This window comes from Drosophila persimilis, unplaced genomic scaffold (assembly GCF_003286085.1).
Source record: "Drosophila persimilis strain 14011-0111.01,24,50 unplaced genomic scaffold, DperRS2 tig00000721-arrow-arrow-pilon, whole genome shotgun sequence".
Lineage (NCBI taxonomy): Eukaryota > Metazoa > Arthropoda > Insecta > Diptera > Drosophilidae > Drosophila > Drosophila persimilis.
In genome coordinates this window covers 1-25,583 of record NW_020825344.1, presented here as the reverse complement: position 1 = coordinate 25,583, position 25,583 = coordinate 1, and the positions used below count along the sequence as shown (strand labels likewise).

The 25,583-nt window shown below is 55.4% G+C and overlaps 1 protein-coding gene across 1 annotated transcript in view; it reads left to right on the top strand.

Annotated features, from left to right (window-relative positions):
* Nucleotides 1–25,537, top strand: part of LOC6604447 — a gene marked incomplete at both ends in the record, with an annotated part of 61,262 nt that extends 35,725 nt beyond the window's left edge. Inside the window, 64 exon segments of the mRNA XM_026992243.1 lie at nucleotides 27–647; nucleotides 1,281–1,502; nucleotides 1,620–1,802; nucleotides 2,053–2,538; nucleotides 2,597–5,041; nucleotides 5,104–5,724; nucleotides 5,787–6,056; nucleotides 6,059–6,385; nucleotides 6,457–6,774; nucleotides 6,845–6,922; nucleotides 6,925–7,170; nucleotides 7,244–7,570; nucleotides 7,648–7,965; nucleotides 8,540–8,860; nucleotides 8,948–9,271; nucleotides 9,343–9,972; nucleotides 10,042–10,380; nucleotides 10,450–10,764; nucleotides 11,144–11,455; nucleotides 11,536–12,973; nucleotides 12,975–13,114; nucleotides 13,176–13,241; nucleotides 13,244–14,357; nucleotides 14,359–16,352; nucleotides 18,077–18,403; nucleotides 18,464–18,781; nucleotides 18,845–19,169; nucleotides 19,171–19,187; nucleotides 19,254–19,456; nucleotides 19,458–19,515; nucleotides 19,518–19,859; nucleotides 19,914–20,008; nucleotides 20,010–20,427; nucleotides 20,430–20,540; nucleotides 20,598–20,695; nucleotides 20,697–20,940; nucleotides 21,007–21,164; nucleotides 21,166–21,384; nucleotides 21,387–21,584; nucleotides 21,586–21,682; nucleotides 21,685–21,968; nucleotides 21,970–22,059; nucleotides 22,061–22,096; nucleotides 22,098–22,185; nucleotides 22,188–22,298; nucleotides 22,301–22,365; nucleotides 22,367–22,598; nucleotides 22,659–22,864; nucleotides 22,866–22,993; nucleotides 23,055–23,138; nucleotides 23,140–23,176; nucleotides 23,178–23,288; nucleotides 23,290–23,353; nucleotides 23,430–23,630; nucleotides 23,633–23,737; nucleotides 23,801–23,917; nucleotides 23,920–24,699; nucleotides 24,702–24,743; nucleotides 24,817–25,128; nucleotides 25,197–25,235; nucleotides 25,238–25,345; nucleotides 25,348–25,476; nucleotides 25,479–25,499; nucleotides 25,502–25,537. Of these exon segments, the coding sequence (XP_026848044.1) occupies nucleotides 27–647; nucleotides 1,281–1,502; nucleotides 1,620–1,802; nucleotides 2,053–2,538; nucleotides 2,597–5,041; nucleotides 5,104–5,724; nucleotides 5,787–6,056; nucleotides 6,059–6,385; nucleotides 6,457–6,774; nucleotides 6,845–6,922; nucleotides 6,925–7,170; nucleotides 7,244–7,570; nucleotides 7,648–7,965; nucleotides 8,540–8,860; nucleotides 8,948–9,271; nucleotides 9,343–9,972; nucleotides 10,042–10,380; nucleotides 10,450–10,764; nucleotides 11,144–11,455; nucleotides 11,536–12,973; nucleotides 12,975–13,114; nucleotides 13,176–13,241; nucleotides 13,244–14,357; nucleotides 14,359–16,352; nucleotides 18,077–18,403; nucleotides 18,464–18,781; nucleotides 18,845–19,169; nucleotides 19,171–19,187; nucleotides 19,254–19,456; nucleotides 19,458–19,515; nucleotides 19,518–19,859; nucleotides 19,914–20,008; nucleotides 20,010–20,427; nucleotides 20,430–20,540; nucleotides 20,598–20,695; nucleotides 20,697–20,940; nucleotides 21,007–21,164; nucleotides 21,166–21,384; nucleotides 21,387–21,584; nucleotides 21,586–21,682; nucleotides 21,685–21,968; nucleotides 21,970–22,059; nucleotides 22,061–22,096; nucleotides 22,098–22,185; nucleotides 22,188–22,298; nucleotides 22,301–22,365; nucleotides 22,367–22,598; nucleotides 22,659–22,864; nucleotides 22,866–22,993; nucleotides 23,055–23,138; nucleotides 23,140–23,176; nucleotides 23,178–23,288; nucleotides 23,290–23,353; nucleotides 23,430–23,630; nucleotides 23,633–23,737; nucleotides 23,801–23,917; nucleotides 23,920–24,699; nucleotides 24,702–24,743; nucleotides 24,817–25,128; nucleotides 25,197–25,235; nucleotides 25,238–25,345; nucleotides 25,348–25,476; nucleotides 25,479–25,499; nucleotides 25,502–25,537 (20,109 nt within the window).
* Nucleotides 25,538–25,583: the final 46 nt, after the last annotated feature.

The following is a 25,583-nucleotide window of genomic DNA, read 5'->3' as shown; positions in this document are numbered from 1 at the left end:
GTGTAAATACCCGTCTCTTTCCTTAGCTAATGTAACAATAACAACTAGTACTACCAAGAAACCAAGAACAACCAAGAGACCAACACCAACACCAAGAACAACTGCAACTACAACCACAACCACAACAACTGCTAACCCAAACAAAAGTGTCAAAACACCGACCACCACCACTACCTCCACTAGCACTGAATCGAGCACAGCATCCACAAGCGCTACTAACCAAACAACCAGTAAGAATAAGCCACCAGACACCGAAAGCACAACATCCCACACGGATGCCACAAGGCGGTATCGCGATGGAGAGAACAATATAACCGATACACCGACGGCAAGGCCATCGGTGGCAACGACCAAGTTGCGTGGCGAAGACGTGGCCGGCGACAGTCAACGGCGAACCACAACGACGCCAAAGATGAAGACCACGCGTTTGGATACATCCAATGAAGTGCCCGATGCGACAACAACCTGGCCGACCGAGCTGCCAACCACTGATGGCACCACAACGGAGATCTACAGCACAATAATTGTCCCACTGGGAGGCAACAACGCCACCACCACTACTGACATCTCATTAATTAACCCATGTACAGTAGATACTAACTGTGCCCCTAACGAGCACTGTAAGCTGGGCAATTGCCGTAAGAAAGGTATTTTTATTTACCAAAGTTATAAGTGCACGCCACTTTGGGATCTTTCCAGCACACAAAATTTAGGTCTGCACAAATCCACCACATGTATGTACATAAGTCTTTCGGCTCAAAATTAATGAGTTAAATATTTGTGTGCCAGTGTGAGACAACAACGAAATGAAAGCAAAGCCATTTGCCATTTGTATGAATTCGGAACAATCCCTCATTTTCACTTAATGAATTCGTGCCTCTTACTCTTACGTTTTTCATTATCTGAATGAATATACACACTCATTCATTCGAACTTATTTCGAGCGTATGTAGCTTCAATACTTTCCATTCCAAAAGAGTACAATTTTGAGTGGATTCTTGCAGATCTCTTACCCACAGTCAGTCTTCGACATTGTTCCTAATAAATTTTGTGTTAAAAAAAGATCCTAAAGTGGCAAGAGCGCATCTATTGTACATATATAAATACTTATGTATAGGGCTTGTTTTTGTGATCTGGCATTTTACCAAATAATTTTGTAAAAATTGTACATACCTTAGCCATAGCCCCTGTACATATTATTGAAATCATTTAATATCATTTTTAAAACCATCATCAATTACTTAACTCCTTTAACTCACTAAATCCTTTCTAACAAGTAGAGCCACCGGGTACACCGAAAACACCAGAACCCTGCCAATCGAACAACGATTGCATTGAGAGCGAGGCCTGTTACATGGGTCTGTGCCAGGATCCTTGCGATTTTGCCAAGATATGTGCCGCGAGTGCCAAGTGTACGGCTAAGAGTCATCGACCCATATGCACCTGTCCGCAGGGACATGAGGGCAATCCGATGGTCAAGTGTGTGCCCACCGAAACCTCAAGTAAGACACTAATCGAATTAATCAATTAAAAATAATTTCAATGGGATAAACTAAACAAAAGATAATTACCATGGAATTATGTCCGACATAAGTTAATAAAATTCCTTCACTTTTAAGTTGAATGTACAGACAATTCCGACTGCGGAGTAACGGAGGCTTGCATCAATGAGAGATGCCAGCATCCATGCGATGTTCACGATCCCTGTGCCACGAATGCCATTTGCATCAACACCAACCATGCGGCCGACTGCAGTTGTGCCGATGGTTTCCAGGGCAATGGACGTGTCGGCTGTCAGCCAGGTTAGTATCGCTAAAACGCTATAGCACACAGTATATGGCACATCTCTGTTGTCCTCCAAGGAATCCTTTGCTAATCTTACACATCGTTTCGTTTCCCAAACGCTCTCTTTTTCATAAACACTGTACAAATACCCGTACACCACGTATACACCATGTATAAAATTTGTACCGTCCCGACACCTCAACTATAAATACACCCACAACCGTACAACCCGAATATCGCACCCGTAATCGTAACCCAAACCAATAGCACGCACCCATGTCTGCCAATACAACGAGGACTGTCCACCGACGAAACTCTGCGATCGCCTCAACCGTCGCTGCATCAATCCCTGCCAAGAGGATTCCTGTGGCGAGAATGCCGAGTGCGTACCAATCAACCATGGAACTGATTGTCGCTGTCTGCCCGGCTTCCTAGGCAATGCCTATGTGCAGTGTTCGCCGCTGCAGGGATGTCGTGCCGACACCGAGTGCGATTCTAGTCAGGCCTGCATCAATGGAAAGTGTGCATCGCCCTGTCAGTGCGGCGCCTTTGCACTCTGCGATGTGATCAACCATCGTGGGGTGTGCAAGTGTCCGCCTGGATACAATGGAAATCCCCAGGTGGGCTGCAGTCCGCCGCAGAATCCTTGCGATCCCAATCCCTGTGGCCTCAGTGCCCTGTGTGAACTGGACAACGGCAATCCCATTTGCTACTGTCCCAAGGGACTCACAGGAAATCCATTCAAGAACTGCAGTAAGTATTCCTTAAGGACTACCAATAAACAAAAAACTAATTACTCTTGATTATGCAGTCCCGGAAGGCGATGAATGCACACCGAATCCTTGTGGACCCAACTCCGGATGTCGTCGCGTGGATGGGCAATCCGTCTGCTTCTGCCTGCCCGAATACGAGGGTCAGCCCCCTTTGATAGCCTGCGAGCTGCCGTCGAACCCATGCGGACCGTCGCCGTGCGGCCCCAACACACAGTGCACCGTCCTGAGCAACGGCTTCTCCAAGTGCACCTGCCTGCCGGGTTACGTGGAGAGCCCCAACACCATTCGTGGCTGTGTGGAACCCATCAATCCATGCGATCCCAGCCCCTGTGGCACTGGTGCCATCTGCGACTCGTCGCGCCAACCAGTGTGCTACTGTCCGGACAACAAGATCGGAAATCCCTTCAGGCTGTGCGAGAAGCCCGCGGTGTCAATTGAGCTCTGCCAGCCAGGTCCTTGCGGCCGAAATGCCGACTGCTATGTGGCCGGTAATCGTGAGGAATGCTACTGTCGCTCAGGATATGTCGGCGATGCCTACCAAGGATGCCGCGAGCCAAGTCGCACCGTCTGTGACCCGAATCCATGCGGACCCAATGCCAATTGCGTTGTCGCCGGCGATGGACAGACCGCCTGCGTTTGTCCCGAAGGTCTCTCCGGTGATCCCACATCGCTGGTGGGTTGCCACGGCTATGAGTGCCAGGTTGATGCCGATTGTCCCCACAGCAAAGCCTGCATGGGCTTCCGCTGTTACGATCCCTGCCCCGGAGCTTGCGGCCATGGAGCCAACTGCCGCGTTGAGGAGCATCACCCCGTTTGCTCGTGCAATGCTGGCTTGACTGGCAACCCAGGAGTCCGTTGCTATGCCCTGGACCATCCGAAGACCAATCCGTGTGTGCCCAGTCCCTGTGGCGTCAATAGCGAGTGCAAACTGCTCAACAATCGCGCCGTCTGCTCCTGCATTCCCGGCTACCTAGGCGATCCAGAGTCGGGCTGCCAGCCGGAGTGCGACATCAACTCGGACTGCGGCGAGATCCTGTCGTGCATTAACCACAAGTGCGTGGATCCCTGTGTAGGAGCTATTTACGGTATCAATGCCATTTGCAATGTCCGCCAGCATACGCCAGTGTGCCATTGCTTGGACGGATTCGCCGGCGATGCCTTCCTTCAATGCGTGCCGATTGGAATTTTGAAGAACGTGTCGCGCGACCCGTGTGCCCCGTCCCCCTGCGGACCGCACGACGTCTGCTCGGTCTATGGCGATGGTGTGGCACTGTGTGATCCCTGTTTTGGACCCAATGCCCAGCAGAATCCACGTTGCCGACCCGAGTGTGTGGCCAACTCCGACTGTCCCTTCGATCGTGCCTGTTTGGGTCAGCGCTGCCTCGATCCTTGCCCCGGCTCCTGCGGACGCAGTGCCCAGTGTAATGTGTACGAACACAATCCGGTGTGTTCCTGCCCCGTAGGACTCTATGGCAATCCATACGAGCAGTGCACCATTCAATCGGCAATTGTACCAACTCCAGCGCCAAGCTGCGCAAAGCTGCAGTGCAGCGCCAATGCTGAATGCAAGCGGGCGCCCGGTGGCCTCGCCTGCGTCTGCCGCAATGGATACTTTGGTGATCCACATGTTGGCTGTCGTCCAGAGTGCGTGCTCAATAGCGACTGTCCCGCGGACAAGGCCTGCATGAACTCCAAGTGCGTGGAAGCCTGTGCTGGCGTGTGTGGTATCAATGCCGTCTGCCGTGTGGTGAACCATGCCCCAGTGTGCATCTGTTCTGAGGGTTACAGTGGAGATGCCTCCATTGCCTGTAATCCTTACTATCTGCCACCCGTTTCACCGCCCATTGTGAGGCCACATCCGGTCGAACCCTCGCCCTGCGGTCCCAATTCCCGCTGTCTGGCCACCCCCGAGGGATATGCCGCCTGCTCCTGCCTGCCAAACTTGAAGGGAGCCCCGCCCGTCTGCCAGCCCGAGTGCGTCGTAAGCTCCGAGTGGGCTCCCAACCAGGCCTGTCTCAACCAGAGATGCGCGGATCCATGTCCCGGTATCTGCGGTGTCGGAGCCCGCTGCGAGGTGCTCAATCACAATCCCATTTGCTCGTGCGAGCAAAAGTTCGAGGGAGATCCGTTTGTTGCCTGCTCTCCCATACCCGAGCCGGGTCGCGAGGTGGATCTGCCCAAGAATCCGTGCGTGCCCTCGCCCTGCGGACCCAACTCCATTTGCCAGATCAAACAGAACCGCCCGGTCTGCTCGTGTGTGGCCAACTACATTGGCAGCCCGCCCTATTGCCGGCCAGAGTGCACACTGAGCAGCGAGTGTCCTTCGGACAAGGCCTGCATCCATGAGAAGTGCCAGAATCCCTGTGCCAATGTCTGTGGACACAACGCCCGTTGTACGGTCATCGCCCACTCCGCTCACTGCAGCTGCGACCAGGGTTACGAGGGAGATGCCTTCATCGGCTGCTCTCAGACAAAAGAAGAGAGTAAGTACAATTATTTGTCTATAAAATCAGGATATCTAATCCGAAACAACTTCCACTCACAGAATCGGGTGATGACTTTGGACCCTGCTATCCCAATCCTTGTGCCGAGAATGCCGTGTGCACACCACACAACAATGCCGCTCGCTGTAGCTGCATTGAACCGTACTTTGGAGATCCGTACAGCACTGGATGCCGGCCCGAATGTATCTATAACTCGGAATGCCCCTCGTCGCTGGCCTGCATCAAACAGCACTGTCGCAATCCTTGCACAGCTGCCTGTGGAGCCAATGCCGAGTGTGCCGTGGTCAACCACTTGCCATCCTGTAGTTGCACCCGCGGTCACGAGGGAGATCCGTTCGTGGGTTGCAAGCGTATGCCTGTGGGACCTGTGAGCGTCTGTGAACCGAATCCTTGTGGCCCCAACAGCATCTGCCGAACGGTCGAGGGTCATCCCACGTGCAGCTGCCAAGTGGGTTACTTTGGAGCCCCGCCACAGTGCCGGCCTGAGTGCGTCGTCAGCTCGGAATGCTCGCAACATCTGGCGTGCATCAACCAGAAGTGTACTGATCCGTGCGCCGAAACCTGCGGCTTCAATGCCAAGTGTCAAGTTAATAACCACAACCCGATATGCTCTTGTCCCAGAGACTACATTGGCGATCCCTTTGAACAATGTGTACCTAAACGTAAGTCCAATATAAGCAGAAATATTAGGCGAATCTAATGCATTACTTTGCGTTTCCTGCAGCATCTGAACCGCCAAAGAATTTGGATCCCTGCCTGCCCAGTCCATGTGGACCCAATGCCAATTGTCGGAATGTGAACAATCGCGCCGAATGCTCCTGTGCTCCGGGCATGTTCGGAGCCCCACCGAGCTGCCGACCCGAGTGCGTTATCAATCAGGATTGTTCATCCAACCGGGCTTGCATTCGCCAGAGATGCGAGGATCCTTGCATTGGAATCTGTGGCTTCAATGCCCACTGCTCTACACAGCATCATTGAGGGTTTTGCTTGCTATGTTAGTCGTGGTTCCGGACCAACCAGCCGATCCACGTCACCTATCCCCATGTGGTGCCAATGCCATCTGTCGTGAACGCAATGGTGCCGGGTCATGCAGCTGCATCCAGAACTATTTCGGTGATCCGTACATAAACTGCCGCCCCGAGTGCGTGCAGAACAGTGATTGTCCCGCGAGCAGGTCCTGCATCAACATGAAGTGCGGCGATCCCTGCGCCAATGCCTGTGGCTTCAATGCCATCTGCCGTGTGGCCCATCACCAGGCGGTTTGTAGCTGTGAACCCGGATTCACAGGCAATCCGCAACGCGCCTGCGTCGAGCGTCCCTCAAGTATGCCTACGCAACCATCTCTCGGTCCCAAAAACTCTTCTCTAAAAGCTCTTTGCCCATCCTCTCCTTAGATATGTACCTGCCCTTGCCCAAAGACCCTTGTAGACCATCGCCTTGTGGCCTGTTTAGCACTTGCCACGTGGCTGGAGATCACCCCGTTTGCGCTTGCCTTCCGGACTACCTTGGCGTTCCCCCCAACTGCAAGCCCGAGTGCCGCACAAGTGCAGAATGTCCCTCGGATAGGGCGTGTATCAATCAACGTTGCCGCGATCCCTGTCCCGGCACTTGTGGTTACAATGCGCGTTGTCGCTGTACGAATCACTCCCCCATTTGTAGCTGCATCGACGGCTACACCGGTGATCCGTTCCATCAGTGTCTGCCCGAAAGAAGTAGGTTTCACTATGAGAACTCCAATCCTCTCTTGGATAGCGCCACAATTGATATGTCGTATGTTTGTAGAACCGGAGCCGATACCAGACCCCATCGTGCCATTGAATCCCTGCGTACCATCGCCCTGCGGTCCCAACTCCCAGTGCCAGGCACTGGAGCCGTGTGCTCCTGCGTGGCCAACTACATTGGACGTCCGCCGGCCTGCCGGCCGGAGTGTAGCATCAATTCAGAGTGCCCCGCCCGGATGGCCTGTATGAATGCGCGTTGTGCCGACCCGTGCATCGGTTCCTGCGGCAACAATGCCCTCTGTCATGTCAGTCAACATGCTCCGGTGTGCATGTGCGAGCCTGGCTTCAGTGGCGATCCCTTCACCGGCTGCTACAAGATCTTAGAAAGTAGGTCCTTCTAGGGAAATACTCAGACTCGTTGCCCAAAATACTTAAACCCCACCATTTCTGTGCCACACAGCGCCCATTGAGGTCTTACAACCCTGTCGCCCCAGTCCTTGCGGCTTGAATGCCTTGTGCGAGGAGCGAAATCGCGCTGCTGCCTGTAAATGTCTGCCCGAGTACTTTGGGGATCCGTACACCGAGTGTCGCCCCGAGTGCGTCATCAATTCGGACTGCCCCAAGTCGCGGGCGTGCGTCAATCAGAGATGCGTCGATCCCTGTCCCGGGATGTGCGGCCACAGCGCCCTGTGCGCTGTCTTCAATCATGCACCCAACTGTGAATGCCTGCCCGGCTACACGGGAAACCCCATTGTCGGCTGTCACCTGGTACCCGAGACGCCACGCTGTAAGACCCCCACAAAGCTAGGCCCCCGCTGAAACCCTACTAATTGTCGCCATTTACCGCCCTCCTGCTCGATCTAGATCCCGACCCAATAGTACCCGAAAATCCATGCCAACCCTCGCCCTGCGGCCTCTACAGCAACTGCCGCCCGGTCAACGGCCATGCAGTATGCTCCTGCGTACACAACTACATTGGATCCCCACCCAACTGCAGGCCCGAGTGCATGAGCAGCTCGGAGTGCGCGCAGGACAAGTCGTGTCTGAACGAGCGGTGCAAAGATCCCTGCCCGGGCACCTGTGGCAACAATGCGCTCTGCCGTGTCGTTAACCATAATCCCATCTGCTCCTGCAGCCCCGGCTTCAGCGGTGATCCATTTGTGCGCTGCTTCCCACAAGAAAGTAAGAATCGAAGGCAAAACTCGAGAAGAAGGACGTACTTTCGGCTAGCCGAAGGTTCGAATACTTTTGCAGATTAAGAGATTTGAGAGAGTTTCTTTCTTGAAGACTATTCTACATGTCTGTCCGATGTCGAATCTGGAAGAAAATTCAAGTAGAACCGATTGTTCAAATACGATTTGTGAATCAAGATATCTATCTTTTAAAACCGGACAGACGCCCTCCCATTTCTGATATTGCTCCGATTGCTCCGAGATTTTTCCAGCCCATATACTTTGAAGGAGTACTAGTCTCTAGGGAAAGAGCTAGTGGTGGAGATAGGGTACACTCTTCGAGTCTATTCATCTGCAAGGGTATAGAAACCGAAATGTTCTCTCATCATCACCATCACGGAAGTGCCCCTCTAGTGCTTTCTCCATTTCATTCCATGCTTGACATCATCCTCTCTATATATATATGTATACTATATCTTTACTTTATTATCTCCTTTGTATGTACTCTATTTTATGGCTTATCTTTGTGCATGATGTTATCATATTTGTGGTTTCCTGGTGTCCTGGTGTGATGGTACATTTAGAACGCCCCATCGTCCATGATCGCGTCGAGCCATGCGTGCCCTCGCCGTGCGGGCCAAACTCTCAGTGTCGGGTGTCGGCTAATGATCAGCCCGTCTGCTCATGCTTGCAACATTATGTGGGTAGGGCGCCAAATTGCCGACCCGAGTGCACTTCGAACTCGGAGTGTGCCGGCAACATGGCCTGCATCAATCTGCGGTGCCGGGATCCCTGCGTGGGTACCTGCGGAAGTCAGACCACGTGTCTTGTAAATAATCATAGACCGATATGCCGCTGCCTCGAGGGCTATGCGGGCGATCCATTCTCCGAGTGTAGTCCACAAAGTAAGGGTCAAGCCACACTCGACGCAACGCCAACGTCATTGCCCCACATTGCTAAACTGCTACCCTTTCCCCACTTCATTCATTTAGCTATCGTTCCGCCCGAGGTTGCACAGCCCTGCAATCCCAGTCCCTGCGGCGCCAATGCGGTGTGCAACGAGCGCAATGGTGTTGGCTCCTGTTCCTGCCTGCCCGAATACAGTGGCGATCCGTACACCGAATGCCGGCCGGAGTGTGTCCTGAACAGCTACTGTTCGAAGAACCGCGCCTGCCTCAACAACAAGTGCCGCGATCCCTGCCCAGGTGTTTGCGGTGTCTCCGCCGAGTGTCATGTGATTAATCACGCGCCCAGCTGCAGCTGCCCCTCCGGATACACGGGCAACCCATCGCAGTACTGCCGGGAAATACCAAAATGTAGGGTCTATCTTTGTGTCACTTCTCCTGAAACATCGGCTGAATGAATTTTATTTCCCCATGAATTCTAGTGGCCCCGCCTGTCCAGCCGTGTCGCCCGTCGCCATGCGGCCCGTACAGCCAGTGCCGCGAGGTGAACGGACATGCGGTCTGCTCATGCACCACCAACTATGTGGGCACTCCGCCCGCCTGTCGACCGGAGTGCTCTGTTAGTTCCGAGTGCTCTCAAGACAGGGCTTGCGTGAACTTGCGCTGTGTAGACCCCTGTCCCGGAACCTGGGGCCACGAGGCCATTTGCAAGGTCACGAATCACAATCCCATCTGCTCGTGCCCCAGTGGCTACAGCGGCGATCCGTTTGTGCGATGCGCTCCACGGCAACAAGAACCGGAGCAGCCAAAGTCCAATGAGAATCCCTGCGTGCCCAGTCCCTGCGGCCGCAACTCCCAATGTCGCGTGGTGGGCGAGACTGGCGTCTGTTCCTGTCTGCCCAACTTCGTGGGCCGTGCGCCCAACTGTCGCCCAGAGTGTACCCTCAATTCCGAGTGTCCTGCCAATCTGGCGTGCATCAATGAGCGCTGCACAGACCCTTGTCCGGGGTCATGCGGCTTCAATGCCTACTGCAGTGTCGTTGGCCACTCGCCCATCTGTTCGTGCGACAATGGCTTCACTGGCGATCCATTCGCTGGCTGCAATCCGCAACGTAAGCGCGTCACTTCGCAGCTGTTTCCCTTTTGATATCCGACCTAATCTCGTTTCGTGTGACCTGCAGCTTTGCCAGAACCCGATGAGCGCCTGACACCCTGCCAACCCTCGCCCTGTGGCCCCAATGCCGAGTGCCGTGAACGCAGCGGCGCCGGCTCCTGTACGTGTCTGCCAGAGTACTTTGGCGATCCGTACAGTGGCTGTCGTCCCGAGTGCGTGGTTAATAGCGATTGCTCACGCGATAAGTCCTGCGTCAACCAGAAATGCGTGGACCCTTGTCCTGGCGTTTGTGGCCTGAACGCCGAGTGTCGTGTGTCCAATCACTTGCCCAGCTGCTCGTGCCTGGCCGGCTACACTGGAAATCCGTCGAGTGCATGCCGTGAAATACCCCAACTCCCACCCCCACGTAGGTGTACCTGCAAATCCTAAAAGAAACAAAACAAGACTAAAACCCTACTAAAACCCATTCCCCCAGCCCTGGCCGATGTGAATCCCTGTAGACCCTCGCCGTGCGGTCCGTACAGCCAGTGTCGGGAGATCAATAACCATGCCGTGTGCTCTTGCCAGCCCGGACTCGTTGGCTCTGCCCCCAACTGTCGGCCCGAGTGTATCATAAGCTCCGATTGTGCCCAAGATCTCAACTGTCAGAATCAGAAGTGTGTGGACCCGTGTCCGGGCACATGCGGCATTGAGGCACGTTGTCAGGTCATAAACCACTATCCTGCATGCTCCTGTGCCCCAGGCTATACCGGAGATCCCTTCAATCGGTGCACTAAAATATTGTGTAAGCATGATACGATGTCCCCTTCGAAGGGAGGGCAAGCCAATTGGTGGATACCAGATTCCACCAGTTGGGATGCACTCTTTTAATCACGGTTGCCATATGAAAATGATGAGATAGATAATATCCAAAGATTATAGAACACCTGGAGGATGAATTTCCTATAAGAAACGCCAGTACAATCCGTTCAACCAACGACGAAAACGTACGCTCTCATTATGATTCCTGTTGATTCTCCCGTAGCTCTCATATTTATATTCTTCAGATTTACTTCCGAAGGTACTCTCTTGCTTGTCGTGCCCAGAGCCTACTCTCTCGCATTCTCCTCGTTGATTCTCACTTGTTTTCAATACATGCGTCCCATTGCAGCTGGGCGGTGCCACAATACCCGAAAAGTCCGGTAATCCCTGTGTACCCTCGCCGTGCGGACCCAACTCGAAATGCATCGATGTGCGCGGTTCGCCTGCATGCTCCTGTCTGCCGGACTACCTCGGCCGGCCGCCCAACTGTCGGCCCGAGTGCATGAGTAGTGCGGACTGTCCGGCGAATCTCGCGTGTGTCAACCAACGCTGCGCAGATCCGTGTGTTGGAGCTTGTGGCCAGAACTCTCTGTGCCAGGTGATCAAGCATCGTCCAACATGCGAATGCGTGCCTGGTTACACCGGCGATCCGTTCTCCGGCTGTGCTGTTGTACAGCAAAGTATATATCAATTGCATGCCAACGTATACCTTATCCTCCTCCACTCACACCACTTTTCCCTTATTTTCTGCCCTATATAGTTACGCCAACGGAGGCGCCACGCAATCCCTGCAATCCCAGTCCATGCGGCGCCAATGCCGTGTGTCGCGAGCGCAACGGCGCCGGCTCCTGCACCTGTCTGCCTGAATACTTTGGCGATCCGTACAGTGGCTGCCGCCCGGAATGTGTCCAGAACGATGACTGCGATCGCTCCCGTGCCTGCATCAACAGCAAGTGCCAGGATCCTTGTCCCGGTGCCTGCGGAATCAATGCCGAGTGCCGTGTCCTAAATCATGGTCCCAACTGCAACTGCTTCGAGGGCTACACGGGTGATCCGCATCGCTCCTGCGCTCTGCTTGAAGTGGTGACCCGACGACCCGAGAACCCATGCCAGCCCTCGCCCTGTGGACCCTACAGCCAGTGCCTGGACACGAACAGCCATGCGGTCTGCTCCTGCCTAGAGGGCTACATCGGAGCACCGCCCAGCTGCAAGCCGGAATGTGTCGTCAGCTCCGAGTGCCCCCAGAATCGGGCGTACATCAATCAGAAGTGCGCCGATCCCTGTCGCGGATCCTGCGGCAACAATGCCAAGTGCCAGGTGGTGAACCACAATCCCATCTGCAGCTGCGTGCCCGGCATGACCGGCGATCCCATCAGCGGCTGTACACCCAGCGAAGATGCCAAGGAATATCAAGAGCCGTGTGTGCCCTCACCCTGTGGCCCCAATGCCATTTGCCGCGAGATTGGAAACCAAGCGGCTTGCTCCTGCAATGCCAACTTCATTGGACGTCCGCCCAACTGCCGGCCAGAGTGCACCAACAACGACGAGTGCCAGAATCATCTATCCTGCCAGCAGGAGCGCTGCGTCGATCCCTGTCCTGGCTCATGCGGCAGTAACGCCGTCTGTCAGGTAGTGCAACACAATGCCGTCTGCTCCTGTGCCGATGGCTACGAGGGTGAGCCGCTCTTCGGGTGCCAGCTGATTCCCCTGCTGCTGCCCACCGAGGCGCCCACATCGCCATGCGAACCTTCGCCGTGCGGCCCCCATGCCGAGTGTCGCGAACGCAACGGAGCCGGCGCCTGCTACTGCCATGAGGGCTTCGAGGGCAATCCCTACGATGCACAGCGCGGCTGCCGACGCGAGTGCGAGATCAACGATGAGTGCACGGCCGCCCAGGCGTGTGTCCGCTTCAAGTGTATCGATCCCTGCGACAATATGTGCGGGGAGTACGCTCTCTGTACAGTGGATAACCATGTGCCCACCTGCACCTGTCCGGCCGGCTACAGCGGAGATCCGTTCTTCAGCTGCAAGCCCGTGCCGGTTACCCCGCGTCCACCGCTGAACCCGTGCAATCCCTCGCCCTGCGGCCCCAACAGCAACTGTCGCAGCATCAACAACCAGGCCGTATGCTCCTGCCAGTCGGGCTTCGTCAATCAGCCGCCCAACTGCGGACCCGAGTGTATAGTCAGTGCGGAGTGTCTGTGTGAACAAGAAGTGTGTGGACCCATGTCTGCACACCTGCGGCATTCGTGCCATCTGCAGTACCAAGAACCACAGCCCCATCTGCACATGCCCCCGCGGCATGAGCGGTGATCCCTTCGTTCAGTGCTCTAGGATACGTAAGTATATGAAAGAATCAATGAAAGAGAAATTCTAATGTTCGTCCCGTCCCATCCGCAGCTATAACACACGATGTGACTACAGCAGAACCTCCAGCTGCATCTTGTGTGCCTTCACCTTGCGGTCCCAATGCCAGATTGTGGGCAATAGTCCGGCCTGCTCCTGCTTGCCGAACTTTATTGGCGCCCCACCACGTTGTCGGCCGGAATGTGTCCTGAACTCCGAATGCGGACCCACGGAGGCGTGCATCAATCAAAAGTGCGGCGATCCGTGCTCTGGTTCCTGTGGCTTCGAGGCCAAGTGTCATGTTCTGAACCATCTGCCCATTTGCAACTGCATCGAGGGCTACGAAGGCGATCCGTTTGTGCGCTGTACCGAGAAACCAGAAGGCAAGACCCCGCCGCCGGTCGCCAACGATCCGTGCAATCCGAGTCCATGCGGCCCGAATGCCGACTGCTTTGCCGGTGAGTGCCGCTGCCAGAATAACTATCAAGGAAACGCCTACGAAGGCTGCCGACCCGAGTGTACCCTCTCGGCGGACTGTCCGCGGGACAAGGCCTGCATGCGGAACAAGTGTGTGGATCCCTGCCCCGGAATCTGTGGCAACAATGCCGTTTGCGAGGTGATGAACCACATACCCGTATGCTCCTGTCTGCAGGGCTACGAGGGCGATCCGTTTACCAATTGTCGCGTGAAGCTCATCGAAGATACACCTAAAGTCCAGGCCTGTGCTCCGTCCCCATGCGGCTCGAACAGCCAGTGCCGCGATGTCAACGGACATGCCGTCTGCTCGTGCCTGGAAGGATACATTGGGGCGCCGCCTCAATGCCGTCCCGAATGCGTGGTATCTAGCGAATGCTCTGCGCTACAGGCTTGTGTCAACAAGAAGTGCGTGGATCCCTGCGCCGCTGCTTGTGGCCTGGAGGCACGCTGCGAGGTCATCAATCACAGCCCCATCTGTGGCTGCCCTCCTGGCCGAACTGGAGATCCCTTCAAGCAGTGCACAGAGATAGCCGTGGCCACGCCTCCAGATGTTAAGGAAGCCCCCAGAGATCCATGTGTGCCCTCGCCGTGCGGACCCAACTCCATATGCAAGCCCGATGAGCGAGGACCCGTGTGCCAGTGCCAGCCAGAGTTCTTTGGTTCGCCACCCAACTGCCGGCCCGAGTGCATTATCAATCCCGACTGTGCCTCGACGCAGGCCTGCATCAACAACAAGTGTCGCGATCCCTGCCCCGGCTCGTGGCACAAACGCCGAATGCCGCGTCATCGGTCACACGGTCTCGTGCTCCTGCCCAGCGGGATATGCTGGCAACGCGTTTGTGTAGTGTGTGCCGCAACAGGAGGAACCGGTCAAGCCGTGCCAACCTTCGCCTTGTGGCGCCAATGCCGAGTGTATTGAACGGAACGGAGCTGCTGCCTGCAAGTGCATCGACGAGTACCAAGGCAATCCCTACGAGGGTTGCCGACCCGAGTGCGTGCTCAGCTCGGACTGTACCACGGACAAGGCATGCATACGGAACAAGTGTCAGGATCCCTGCCCGGGAATTTGCGGCCTGAATGCCCAGTGCTATGCCGTGAATCATGTGCCCAATTGTGTCTGCCTCGATGGTCACACGGGCGATCCGTTTACCAACTGTCGCCGCGTGGAGCCCACAACGCCACCGCCAGTCGCCGATCCCTGCATCCCCTCGTCCTGCGGCGCCAACAGCAAGTGTCGCATTGCCAACGGACTGGCCGTCTGCTCCTGCCTGGAGAGCTTCATTGGAGCTCCGCCGAACTGTAAGCCGGAATGCACGGTGAACGCCGAGTGTCAGCCGAACAAGGCCTGCCACAAGTTCCGCTGTGCCAATCCCTGTGCAAAGACGTGCGGCATCAATGCCAAGTGCGAGGTGATCAATCACAATCCCATCTGCAGCTCGGATTTGACAGGCGATCCGTTCGCCCGTTGTTATCCAGCGCCTGCCGTTGCCGGACCTAAGGATGCTCCGGAGTCCAAGACGCCCTGCCAGCCCTCGCCATGCGGCCTCTACTCAGAGTGTCGCGTGCGCGACGAGCAGGCCTCCTGCTCCTGCCTGCCCAACTACATTGGGGCACCGCCCAACTGCCGACCCGAGTGCATTGTAAATACGGACTGCTCGCCGAACCGCGCCTGCATTGCCGAGAAGTGTCGCGATCCCTGCGACGGCTCCTGCGGCATCAACTCCGAGTGTCGCATCCAGAACCACCTGGCCATATGCACCTGCCGCGGTGGATTTACCGGCGATCCGTTCGTTCAATGCGTGGAGATCATTGAGACGATCACGAAGCCTCCACTGAACGAACCACAGGATCCCTGCGACCTGCAACCGTGTGGAGCCAATGCGGAATGCCACGAGGGCACCTGCACCTGCTTGAGAGATTACCAGGGCGATCCCTATACGGGATGTCGTCCGGAGTGTACGCTGAGCACCGACTGCGCCCCCGTCAAGGCGTGCTTGAACAAGAAGTGCGTGGATCCCTGTCCCGGAGTGTGTGGCCAGAACTCGCAGTGCGATGTCTCCAATCACATACCGATCTGCAGCTGCCTGCAGGGCTACACGGGTGATCCGTTCGTGCACTGCCGCCTGGAGACGCCCGTGGCCAAGGACCCATGCCAGCCGAATCCCTGCGGTCCCAACAGCCTGTGTCATGTGTCGGCCCAAGGACCGGTGTGTGCCTGCCAGCAAGGCATGCTGGGCTCACCGCCCGCCTGCAAGCCAGAGTGCATAGTCAGCTCCGAATGCTCCCTGCAAACTGCCTGCGTACAGAGGAAGTGTGTCGATCCTTGCCCCGGCGCCTGCGGCCAGTTCGCACGCTGCCAAGTGATCAACCACAATCCATCGTGCTCCTGCAATTCAGGATACACGGGAGATCCGTTCACGCGCTGCTTCCAGGAAGAGCGCAAGCCGCCAACACCCACGGAACCATGTCAACCATCACCCTGCGGACCAAATTCGGAGTGTAAGGTGCTCAATGGAAATGCCGCCTGCTCGTGCGCCGCCACCTTCATTGGAACGCCACCCAGCTGCCGGCCCGAGTGCTCCATCAATCCCGAATGTCCACCGACCAAGGCTTGCATACGCCAGAAGTGCTCCGATCCCTGCGTGAATGCCTGCGGCTTCAATGCCCGCTGCAATGTGGCGAATCATCAACCCATCTGCACATGCGATGTGGGCTACACAGGAGATCCGTTCACCGGCTGTCAAAAGGAACAAGGTAGGACCCCGTTTTCATTTATCTTTTACGAATATCTAGTAGGCCAAGGCGTAAACCAGCTTTTTATACATACTTTTATGTGGTTTTGGTTTGCTGCTTACTGGGCGCCCAGTACAACATGCGCTCTAAAAATGAGATCTCGATCTGGAGCTTACATATATGCACACACCATACATTGTTTACGCCTTGGATGGTCCCTTCTTGAATGTGAAACTCTTTGAAATCCCCAAAGTTGAATTGTAATGAAAGTACCCCTCGTAAAAAACCCCTATACTTGAAGTTTCACATTCGTTCTTTGCGTATTACAATAAATGAAGTATTTTTCCAAACACAAACTGCAAGTGCAAGCGCTGCAATTGCATATTCCATTTACTTTAAAGCACTATTTGTTTGCACTAACTTTTTTGTATTCTCATTAGAGGTCTGCAAGAATGTATTATTAATTGGGGCACACAAACTCACTCATTCATTCACTGTTGGAATGGATGGAGAGCAGAATGCATTCATGCAGACCTCTTCAAGTCAGTTCCACCTCACTACGCGTGTTACTTGTTCTAATACGCTCCTTAGGCAGCACAAATTACATACATACAAATATATTCATCAAAATCTATGATTACCGCACTTACTGGCACAATGCATTGCAAAATGAAGTTTTCTACACCCGAATCGAATTCCACAATTTCACTTCGATACGCAAAATGCAAATTTCAACGAGCACGCAGTCTGTACGAGCTGTCGGAGTGAACGTGACGCTGAAAGTGTCTGTATGCTGGGGGTAATCAAAGGTTTTGATTAGCTTTTAACTTTTAATATTTTATACTTGCTTTTGCCCCTAACGCCTGAATATACAATATGCAAACTTGTCACGCCTTTATTTTTGCTTCCTTACCAAAAACCAAATCCAAGCCGTATTATAATGCCTCCGCTCACCCACCAAAAAACAAAAATACCCGCCTTGACTCTTGGCTCCTAACCCCTGATGATATTGCTGTTGCCTCCGCCTTTTTTTGGGCGGGAACCAAATCTGTTGACATGCTTTTACCTAATTCGTTATTTGGCCCACCACACGACCATGTCTCTCCAGTTGCTTACTACCCCACAACACAAATTGAAACCTAACCCAAAAATTACCCGAAATTGAGTACTGCGTTGTTGTTCCCCCTACCAAAAGCAAAATCTACGTTACGCCAAAGATCTAAACTAAATTCTAGTCAAGAACAAATTAGAGTATTCAAATGTATAACATAAAACTGTAGTTTAACCAAAGAAATCAATAAATCCAAGGATATAACCCCTGCAATAGACAATTGTTTTACTTACGACACGAAAAAAAAGTAACGCCACTGCAATGGCACAACCACAGCACTTACACAACACTGCCACTACCACCGCACACACGCAGCGCACAGCGTTTAACAACACTAAGCAAAGCGGTAAATATCGCAGCACACACTACATAAAGCGCTGCACTTGAAATGCAATTTTATTTGCAAATTTCGTTAACTGAAGCAAAATATAATGCCAACACCTAACTATACCGTAAACGTACTGTAATCTGTAACCACAATTGGATTAATCAGAGCCGCAAAGGCCAACGCCAGGTGTGTGTTGTACTGTACTAAACCCGAGATCCACTGAAGAATTATAATTAAAACTCTCTTGACCTTCGTTTCTCCGTCTCTCCCACTCAAATCACTTTCTACCCCCCCTAACAAAAACAGAGCGCATTGTCAATGAACAGGTGACGCCCTGAGAACCCAATCCCTGCGGCTCGAATGCTGTATGTCGCGAACGCAATGGGATCGGCTCCTGCCAGTGCCTGCCCGATTACTTTGGCGATCCCTACCAGTCCTGTCGCCCCGAATGCATCCGAAACTCGGACTGTCCCACGAACAAGGCCTGCCAGCAGCAAAAATGTCGCGATCCCTGCCCCGGCACCTGCGGCACCAATGCGGACTGCAGCGTTACGAATCATCTGCCCACCTGTACATGCCGCATCGGATACATTGGTGATCCCTACCGCTACTGCCATGTGGAGCCAGCCCAACGTAAGATACCCACACACCCATCTGAGATCCATCGTGAGATTGTCCCGTCCTCCTTTCTAGCTATCCGTCTGGCCGAACCCGCACAACCCTGCCACCCCTCGCCGTGTGGCCCCAACTCTCAGTGTCGCGAACTCAACGGCCAGGCCGTCTGCTCCTGCATCGAGCTGTACATCGGTCTGCCCCCCAACTGCCGTCCCGAATGCGTGCTCAGCAGCGAGTGTCCCACGGACAAGGCGTGCATAAGTCAGCGATGCCAGGATCCCTGCCCGAGTACATGCGGCATCAATGCCGAGTGCCGGGTTCGGAATCATGGTCTACTCTGTCAGTGCCGTCAAGGCTTCACCGGCGACTCCTTTACCCGTTGTTATGCCCTGCCACGTAAGACCACCATCCACTCTATCTGGCAAACAGAGAGATCTAACAGACATGCAACCTCTTTAGCCCCGCCGCCTGTTGTTCAGCGTGTTGATCGTGATCCCTGCATGCCATCGCCCTGCGGCTTGAACAGCCAGTGTCGCAATGTGCAGGGCGTGCCCTCCTGCTCCTGTCTGCCCGAGTTCCTTGGAGCACCACCCAACTGTCGTCCCGAATGCACCATCAGTGCCGAGTGTTCCTCGAATCTGGCCTGCATCCGTGAAAAATGTATCGATCCATGTCCAGGGTCCTGTGGCTACGATGCAGAATGCAATGTGGTGAATCACACGCCCATTTGCGTCTGTCCCGTAGGCTATACTGGGGATCCGTTCAGCAGTTGTCGTCTGTCGCCACCCCGAACCCGTTCAAAGTAAGCCTAATCCTTGATCCTTGATGCTGAGTCCCCTCCCTAACTGCAAAACCCCATCGTACGTAGGTGAATATGTGGATCCGTGCAACCCATCGCCGTGTGGTCCGAACGCGCAGTGCTCCAACGGTGTCTGCAGCTGTTTGTCCGAGTTCCATGGCGATCCCTATGCCGGCTGTCGTCCGGAATGTGTCCTCAACTCCGACTGTCCCAGGGACAAGGCCTGTCTGCGCAGCAAGTGCCAGAATCCATGTCCAGGAACGTGCGGCGAGGAATGCCATTTGCGATGTCATACATCACATTCCGATGTGCCGTTGTCCGGACGGCACCGCTGCAGTGCCTTTATACGCTGCTCTCCCGTCCAGCAAACTATTGTGGAAACGAATCCCTGCCGTCCATCTCCCTGCGGACCGAATTCCCAGTGCCGCGAGGTCAACCAGCAGGCGGTTTGCTCCTGCCTGTCCAGCTATATCAGTGCCCCACCGTCCTGTCGCCCCGAGTGTACCTCGAACGCCGAGTGCGCGCCCTCGCAGGCGTGTCTGAACCAGCGTTGCGGAGATCCTTGCCCTTGCACCTGTGGCGTAGGTGCCAACTGTGCCGTGGTCAGCCATAGTCCCTTCTGCACCTGTCCCGAACGCTTCACCGGGAATCCCTTCATCCGTTGTCAGCCACAAAGTAAGAAAGAGGCAAGCCCTAAGCGAGTATTGTCAATAATGTTTGTCCTTCAAGTTGAACCCGTGCGTGATCTCGTCCCAGTCGAACCCTGTCGTCCATCGCCATGTGGCCCCTATTCCCAATGGAATACATTGGACACATTGGACACATTACATTGGACGGCCTCCGAACTGCCGTCCAGAGTGTGTAACGAGCTCGGACTGCACCAGCCAGATGACATGTGTCAACCAGAAGTGCGTCGATCCGTGTCCCGGACGCTGTGGTCTCAATGCCGAGTGTCGTGTAGTGAGCCATGCGGTGCAGTGCATCTGCCAGCAAGGCTTCACCGGCGATCCCTTCGTGCAGTGCAGCCCCGAAACCATCCGCCACATCGAGGTTCGCACTCCGTGCAGCCCCAGTCCCTGTGGACCGAATGCCGTTTGCCGTGATCGCAATGGCGTCGGTTCCTGCCAGTGCATGCCCGAATATTTCGGAGATCCCTATGCCGGCTGTCGGCCGGAATGTATGCTGGACTCGGACTGTCCCTCGAACAGGGCGTGCCAGCAGCTGAAATGCCAGGATCCCTGTCCGGAACATGCGGCCTGAATGCCCAGTGCCAGGTAGTAAACCATCTCCCAACCTGCAATTGCCTCACTGGATATGAGGGGGATCCGTACCGCCAGTGCACCAGAATGCAAGAGCGTAAGAACCGTCCCCTCCCTCTCCTTCCCTCATCCACTAATGAGAGCCCACTTTTAGCACCACAAAAAGAGTACGTGAATCCTTGCCAGCCCTCGCCCTGCGGCCCCAATTCCCAGTGTCGTGTGGCCAACGAGCAGGCCGTTTGCTCTTGCCTGCCCCCTCTTTGTGGGAACTCCTCCCGCCTGTCGACCCGAATGCACCATCTCCTCCGAGTGTCCCAGCCATCAGGCATGTGTTAACCAGAAGTGCGTGGACCCATGCACCGGCGACAGCTGCGCCAGCAATGCCGTGTGTCGAGTGCGTAACCACAGTCCCATCTGCAGTTGCCTCAGTGGCTTCACTGGCGATGCCTTTACGCGTTGCTTCCCCATTCCACGTAAGTGTATGCCCACCCAATCCCGTAGAAGAATGCCAACTGAACGAAGAATCCGTCCTAAACAGCACCACCCGCCCGAACGGATCCAAGAACCCCTGAGAGATCCCTGTCTGCCTACACCCTGTGGACCCAATTCGGAGTGCCGCAACATCAATGGGGTGCCCGCGTGCTCCTGTTTGTCCAGCTTCATGGGGCAGGCGCCCAACTGTCGACCCGAATGCACCATCAACGCCGAGTGTCCCTGCCAATAGGGCGTGCATCAATCAAAGGTGTCGCGATCCCTGTCCAGGGGCCTGCGGCCTGGATGCAGTCTGCAGTGTCATCAATCATACGCCACTCTGCGCCTGCATCGATGGGTATATCGGAAATCCCTTCACCAAATGTAGCCCCAAGCCACCAGAACCCACATCCCCGCCACCGGTCGCCGACGATCCATGCAATCCCTCGCCCTGCGGCTCGAATGCCCGTGTGCCCGCAATGGCCAGTGCTCGTGTATACCCGAATACCAGGGCGACCCCTACGTCTCCTGTCGTCCCGAAAGCGTGCTGAACACGGACTGTCCCAGAGATCGAGCCTGCGTGCGCAACAAATGCATAGATCCCTGTCCAGGCACCTGTGGCGTGAATGCCCTTTGCGAAGTAACCAATCACATACCCATCTGTCGCTGTCCCCGACCGGACGTCCGGCAACGCATTCTTCGAGTGTCGTCCCGTGCCGGCGAAGCCCATCATCCAGCAGAATCCCTGCCAGCCAACGCCATGCGGACCAACAGTCAGTGCCGCGTTGTGCAGAACACGGCAGTCTGCTCCTGCCTGAAGGACTACGTGGGCAGTCCGCCCCAGTGCCGACCGGAGTGTGTCACCAACTCGGACTGTCCGGCAGATCAGTCGTGTCAAAACATGAAGTGCCGTGATCCCTGTCCGGGAACATGCGGCTTCAACGCCCTCTGCAACGTGGTCAATCACAGTCCTTTTGCAGCTGCCCCCACGGGCATGTCCGGCAATCCATTCGTCAGCTGCCAGCAGCTGCCCCAACGCGATGATCGACCCCAGAAACCCCTGTCAGCCCTCGCCCTGCGGCCCCAACTCCGAGTGTCGCGTCTCAGGAGACTCCCCATCATGTTCCTGCCTGCCAGAGTTCGTTGGGAGCTCCTCCCAACTGCAAGCCCGAATGCATCTCCCAGCTCAGAATGCCCCACCAACAGGGCCTGCATCAACCAGAAATGCGTGGATCCCTGCCCTGGACTATGCGGACAGAATGCCAACTGTCGGTGTTCAGTCACACGGCCATGTGTCTGTGCGAGAGCGGCTTCACCGGTCATCCATTCACTCAGTGTAGTCCGGTCAGGGATGCCCCCGTGGAGGTACTGCAGCCCTGCAATCCCGTCCCTGTGGCGTCAATGCCAAGTGCGAGGAGCGCGGTGGGGCTGGATCCTGCACCTGTCTGCCGGGAGTACTTTGGCAATCCCTACGATGGCTGCCGCCCCGAATGTGTCCTGAACTCCGACTGTCCTTCGAACAGAGCCTGCGGGAATCAGAAGTGCCGCGATCCCTGTCCGGGAGTGTGCGGTCAGATCGCCGAGTGCCAGGTGGTTAATCACCTGGCCACATGCAATTGTCTGATTGGCTACACCGGAGACCCCTACACCCTGTGTCGCATCGTAGAGAACGAACCACGTAAGAGTATCCGTCCTCTGTCTCCCCAATGATCTTCTCTGACCATCGTGTTCCTTTTCGCCGTAGCCATCTATGTGAATCCCTGCCAGCCGTCACCCTGCGGTCCCAACTCGCGTTGCCGCGAGATCAACGATCAGGCTGTGTGCTCCTGCCTCCCCGAGTTCATTGGCAGTCCCCCGGCTTGTCGGCCGGAATGCACCAGCAGCTCGGAATGTGCCGCCGACAAGGCGTGTGTGAATCGCAAATGCGTGGATCCCTGTCCGAATGTTTGCGGGTCAGCAGGCCGAGGGTCGCGTTCGCAATCACAATCCCATCTGTAGCTGTCTGAGCGGATACACCGGAGATCCATTCACCCGCTGCTACCGTCAGCCCCGTAAGCCACAAAGAATACTTCGAATACCATGGAAGAAATTCTATCAAACCCACTTTTCAGCTCCTCCTGGAGACCTAGTGAAAGAGAACCCCTGATCCTTGTGACCCTCGCCGTGTGGGGGCCAATTCCCAGTGTCGCGATGTCTATGGCCCACCCTCTGCTCTTGCCTGCCCCGTTCTTAGGACCGCCGCCCAACTGTCGACCCGAATGTTTCCATCAATGCGGAGTGTCCCAGCAATCAGGCGTGCATCAATCAGAAGTGTCGCGATCCCTGTCCCGGCTCCTGTGGCCTCAACACCCAGTGCAATGTGATCAATCACACGCCCAATCTGCAGCTGTCTTCTGGGGTATATCGGGGATCCATTCAGCGTTTGTATCCCGAACCGCCGCAGAAAAGTAAGCCCCCTTCGGTCAGCCTACACCATTCAATGGAAATAATGTTTTATGTGTCTTCAAAATCCCAGTTCAAGATCCACTGCCTCCTCAAGATCCCTGTTATCCCTCACCCTGTGGCTCCAATAGCCGCTGCAATAATGGCGTATGCTCGTGTCTGCCGGAGTACCATGGCGACCCCTACACCGGTTGTCGTCCCGAGTGCGTCCTCCACACAGAATGCGATCGTAGTCGCGCCTGTGTGCGGCACAAGTGTGTGGATCCCTGCCCCGGAAATGTGGAACGAATGCGATATGCGAGGTCCTGAATCACATTCCCAACTGTCGCTGTCCCGCGGAAATGCAGGGAAATGCCTTCATCCAATGTAGCCCTGTGCCACGTAAGCCCAATCCATCGACTGTCCCCCGCATTTGGAGTCCCTTCAAAGTCTTGGATATTACAGAACTCGATGACGTGCAGAATCCCTGCCAGCCCTCGCCCTGCGGACCGAATGCCCAGTGTCGCGTGGCCAACCAGCAGGCCATTTGCTCCTGCATCGCGCCCTTCATTGGCAGTCCACCCTTTGTCGTCCGGAGTGCACCAGCAACGCGGAATGTCCCCTGAACCTGGCATGTTTGAACCAGAAATGCAGCGATCCTTGTCCGGGCGTCTGCGGCCGCAGTGCCCAGTGCCATGTGACGAACCACAGTCCTTTCTGTCGCTGCTTGGACCGCCACACGGGCAATCCCTTCGTCAGTTGCCAGCCGATCATTGAGCCGCCAGTGCCGCCGCCGCGTCAGCCATGCCTCCCCTCACCCTGCGGCGCGTATGCCCAGTGCCGGGAGATCAATGAGACGCCGTCGTGCACCTGTCTGCCCGAGTACATTGGCGCTCCGCCGAACTGTCGGCCCGAATGCGTTACCAGCTCCGAGTGTCCCACTCATCAGGCTTGCATCCAGCAGAAGTGTCGCGATCCCTGTCCTGGTCTGTGCGGCCTCTTGGCGGAGTGTCGTGTGCTCTCGCACACTCCCAGTTGCGTCTGCCCCGAGGGAATGGAGGGTGATCCCTTCACCCAGTGTACGGAGAAGAGAATCCAGCAGTTGGATCGATTGGACCCATGCAACCCCAGTCCCTGTGGCGTCAATGCCAGGTGCACTTCGCGCCAGGATGCTGGCTCTTGTCAGTGTTTGCCGGAATACTTTGGGAATCCCTACGAGGGCTGCCGTCCGGAATGTGTCCTCAACTCTGATTGTCCATCCAACAGAGCGTGTCAGCAGCAGAAGTGCGAGGATCCTTGCCCGGGAACCTGCGGCCAGAATGCCATCTGCAATGTCCTCAACCACGTGCCCAGCTGTAGCTGCCTCACGGGTATTCGGGCGATCCCTACCGTCAGTGCCTGCTTGAACGCCAACGTAGACATTAGACATAAAAATTCGCTTGGAGATCAATGCCTACAATCCCTGCTCTAATTTTTTGTAGCCATCAAGGAGTATCTGAATCCCTGCCAGCCTTCGCCCTGTGGCCCCAATTCCCAGTGTCGTGAGTCCAACGAGCAGGCCGTTTGCTCCTGTCTTCCCGAATATGTGGGTGCGCCTCCTGTCTGTCGTCCCGAGTGTACCATATCCTCAGAGTGCTCGCCGGATAAGGCCTGCGTGGGCCAGAAGTGCATCGATCCCTGTCCGAATACCTGCGGAGAGCAGGCCACCTGTCGTGTTGTGAACCACAGTCCCATTTGTACGTGTCGCGCCGGTTACACGGGCGATGCCTTCTACCGCTGTGTACCCAAACCCCGTAAGTAGACCCCGGAACGACCAGAGTCAGAGGTCCAAGTGTTTTAATCTCCCAATTTACCCAAAAAGCTGTGCCAGTGGCTCCTCCAGTGCAAAAGACACCAGTCGATCCTGTGTGCCCTCCCCTTGTGGCCCGTATGCCGAGTGCCGTTCGAATGGCGCCGCTCCTGCCTGTTCCTGTTCGATTGGGTACTTGGGGGCTCCGCCCAACTGCCGTCCGAGTGCCGCATCAATGCGGAGTGTCTCAGTAGAGAGGCCTGCATCAATGAGAAGTGTCGCAATCCCTGTCCCGGCTCCTGTGGCCTTGGTGCCACTTGCAACGTGATCAATCATACGCCCAGCTGCACCTGCCGCCGGGATACACGGGCGATCCGTTACCCACTGCCAGCCCCAACCTCCACCGCCACCACGTAAGACCTTAAGACCTTGTAGTTCCATTCAGAAAAGCTTTAACGA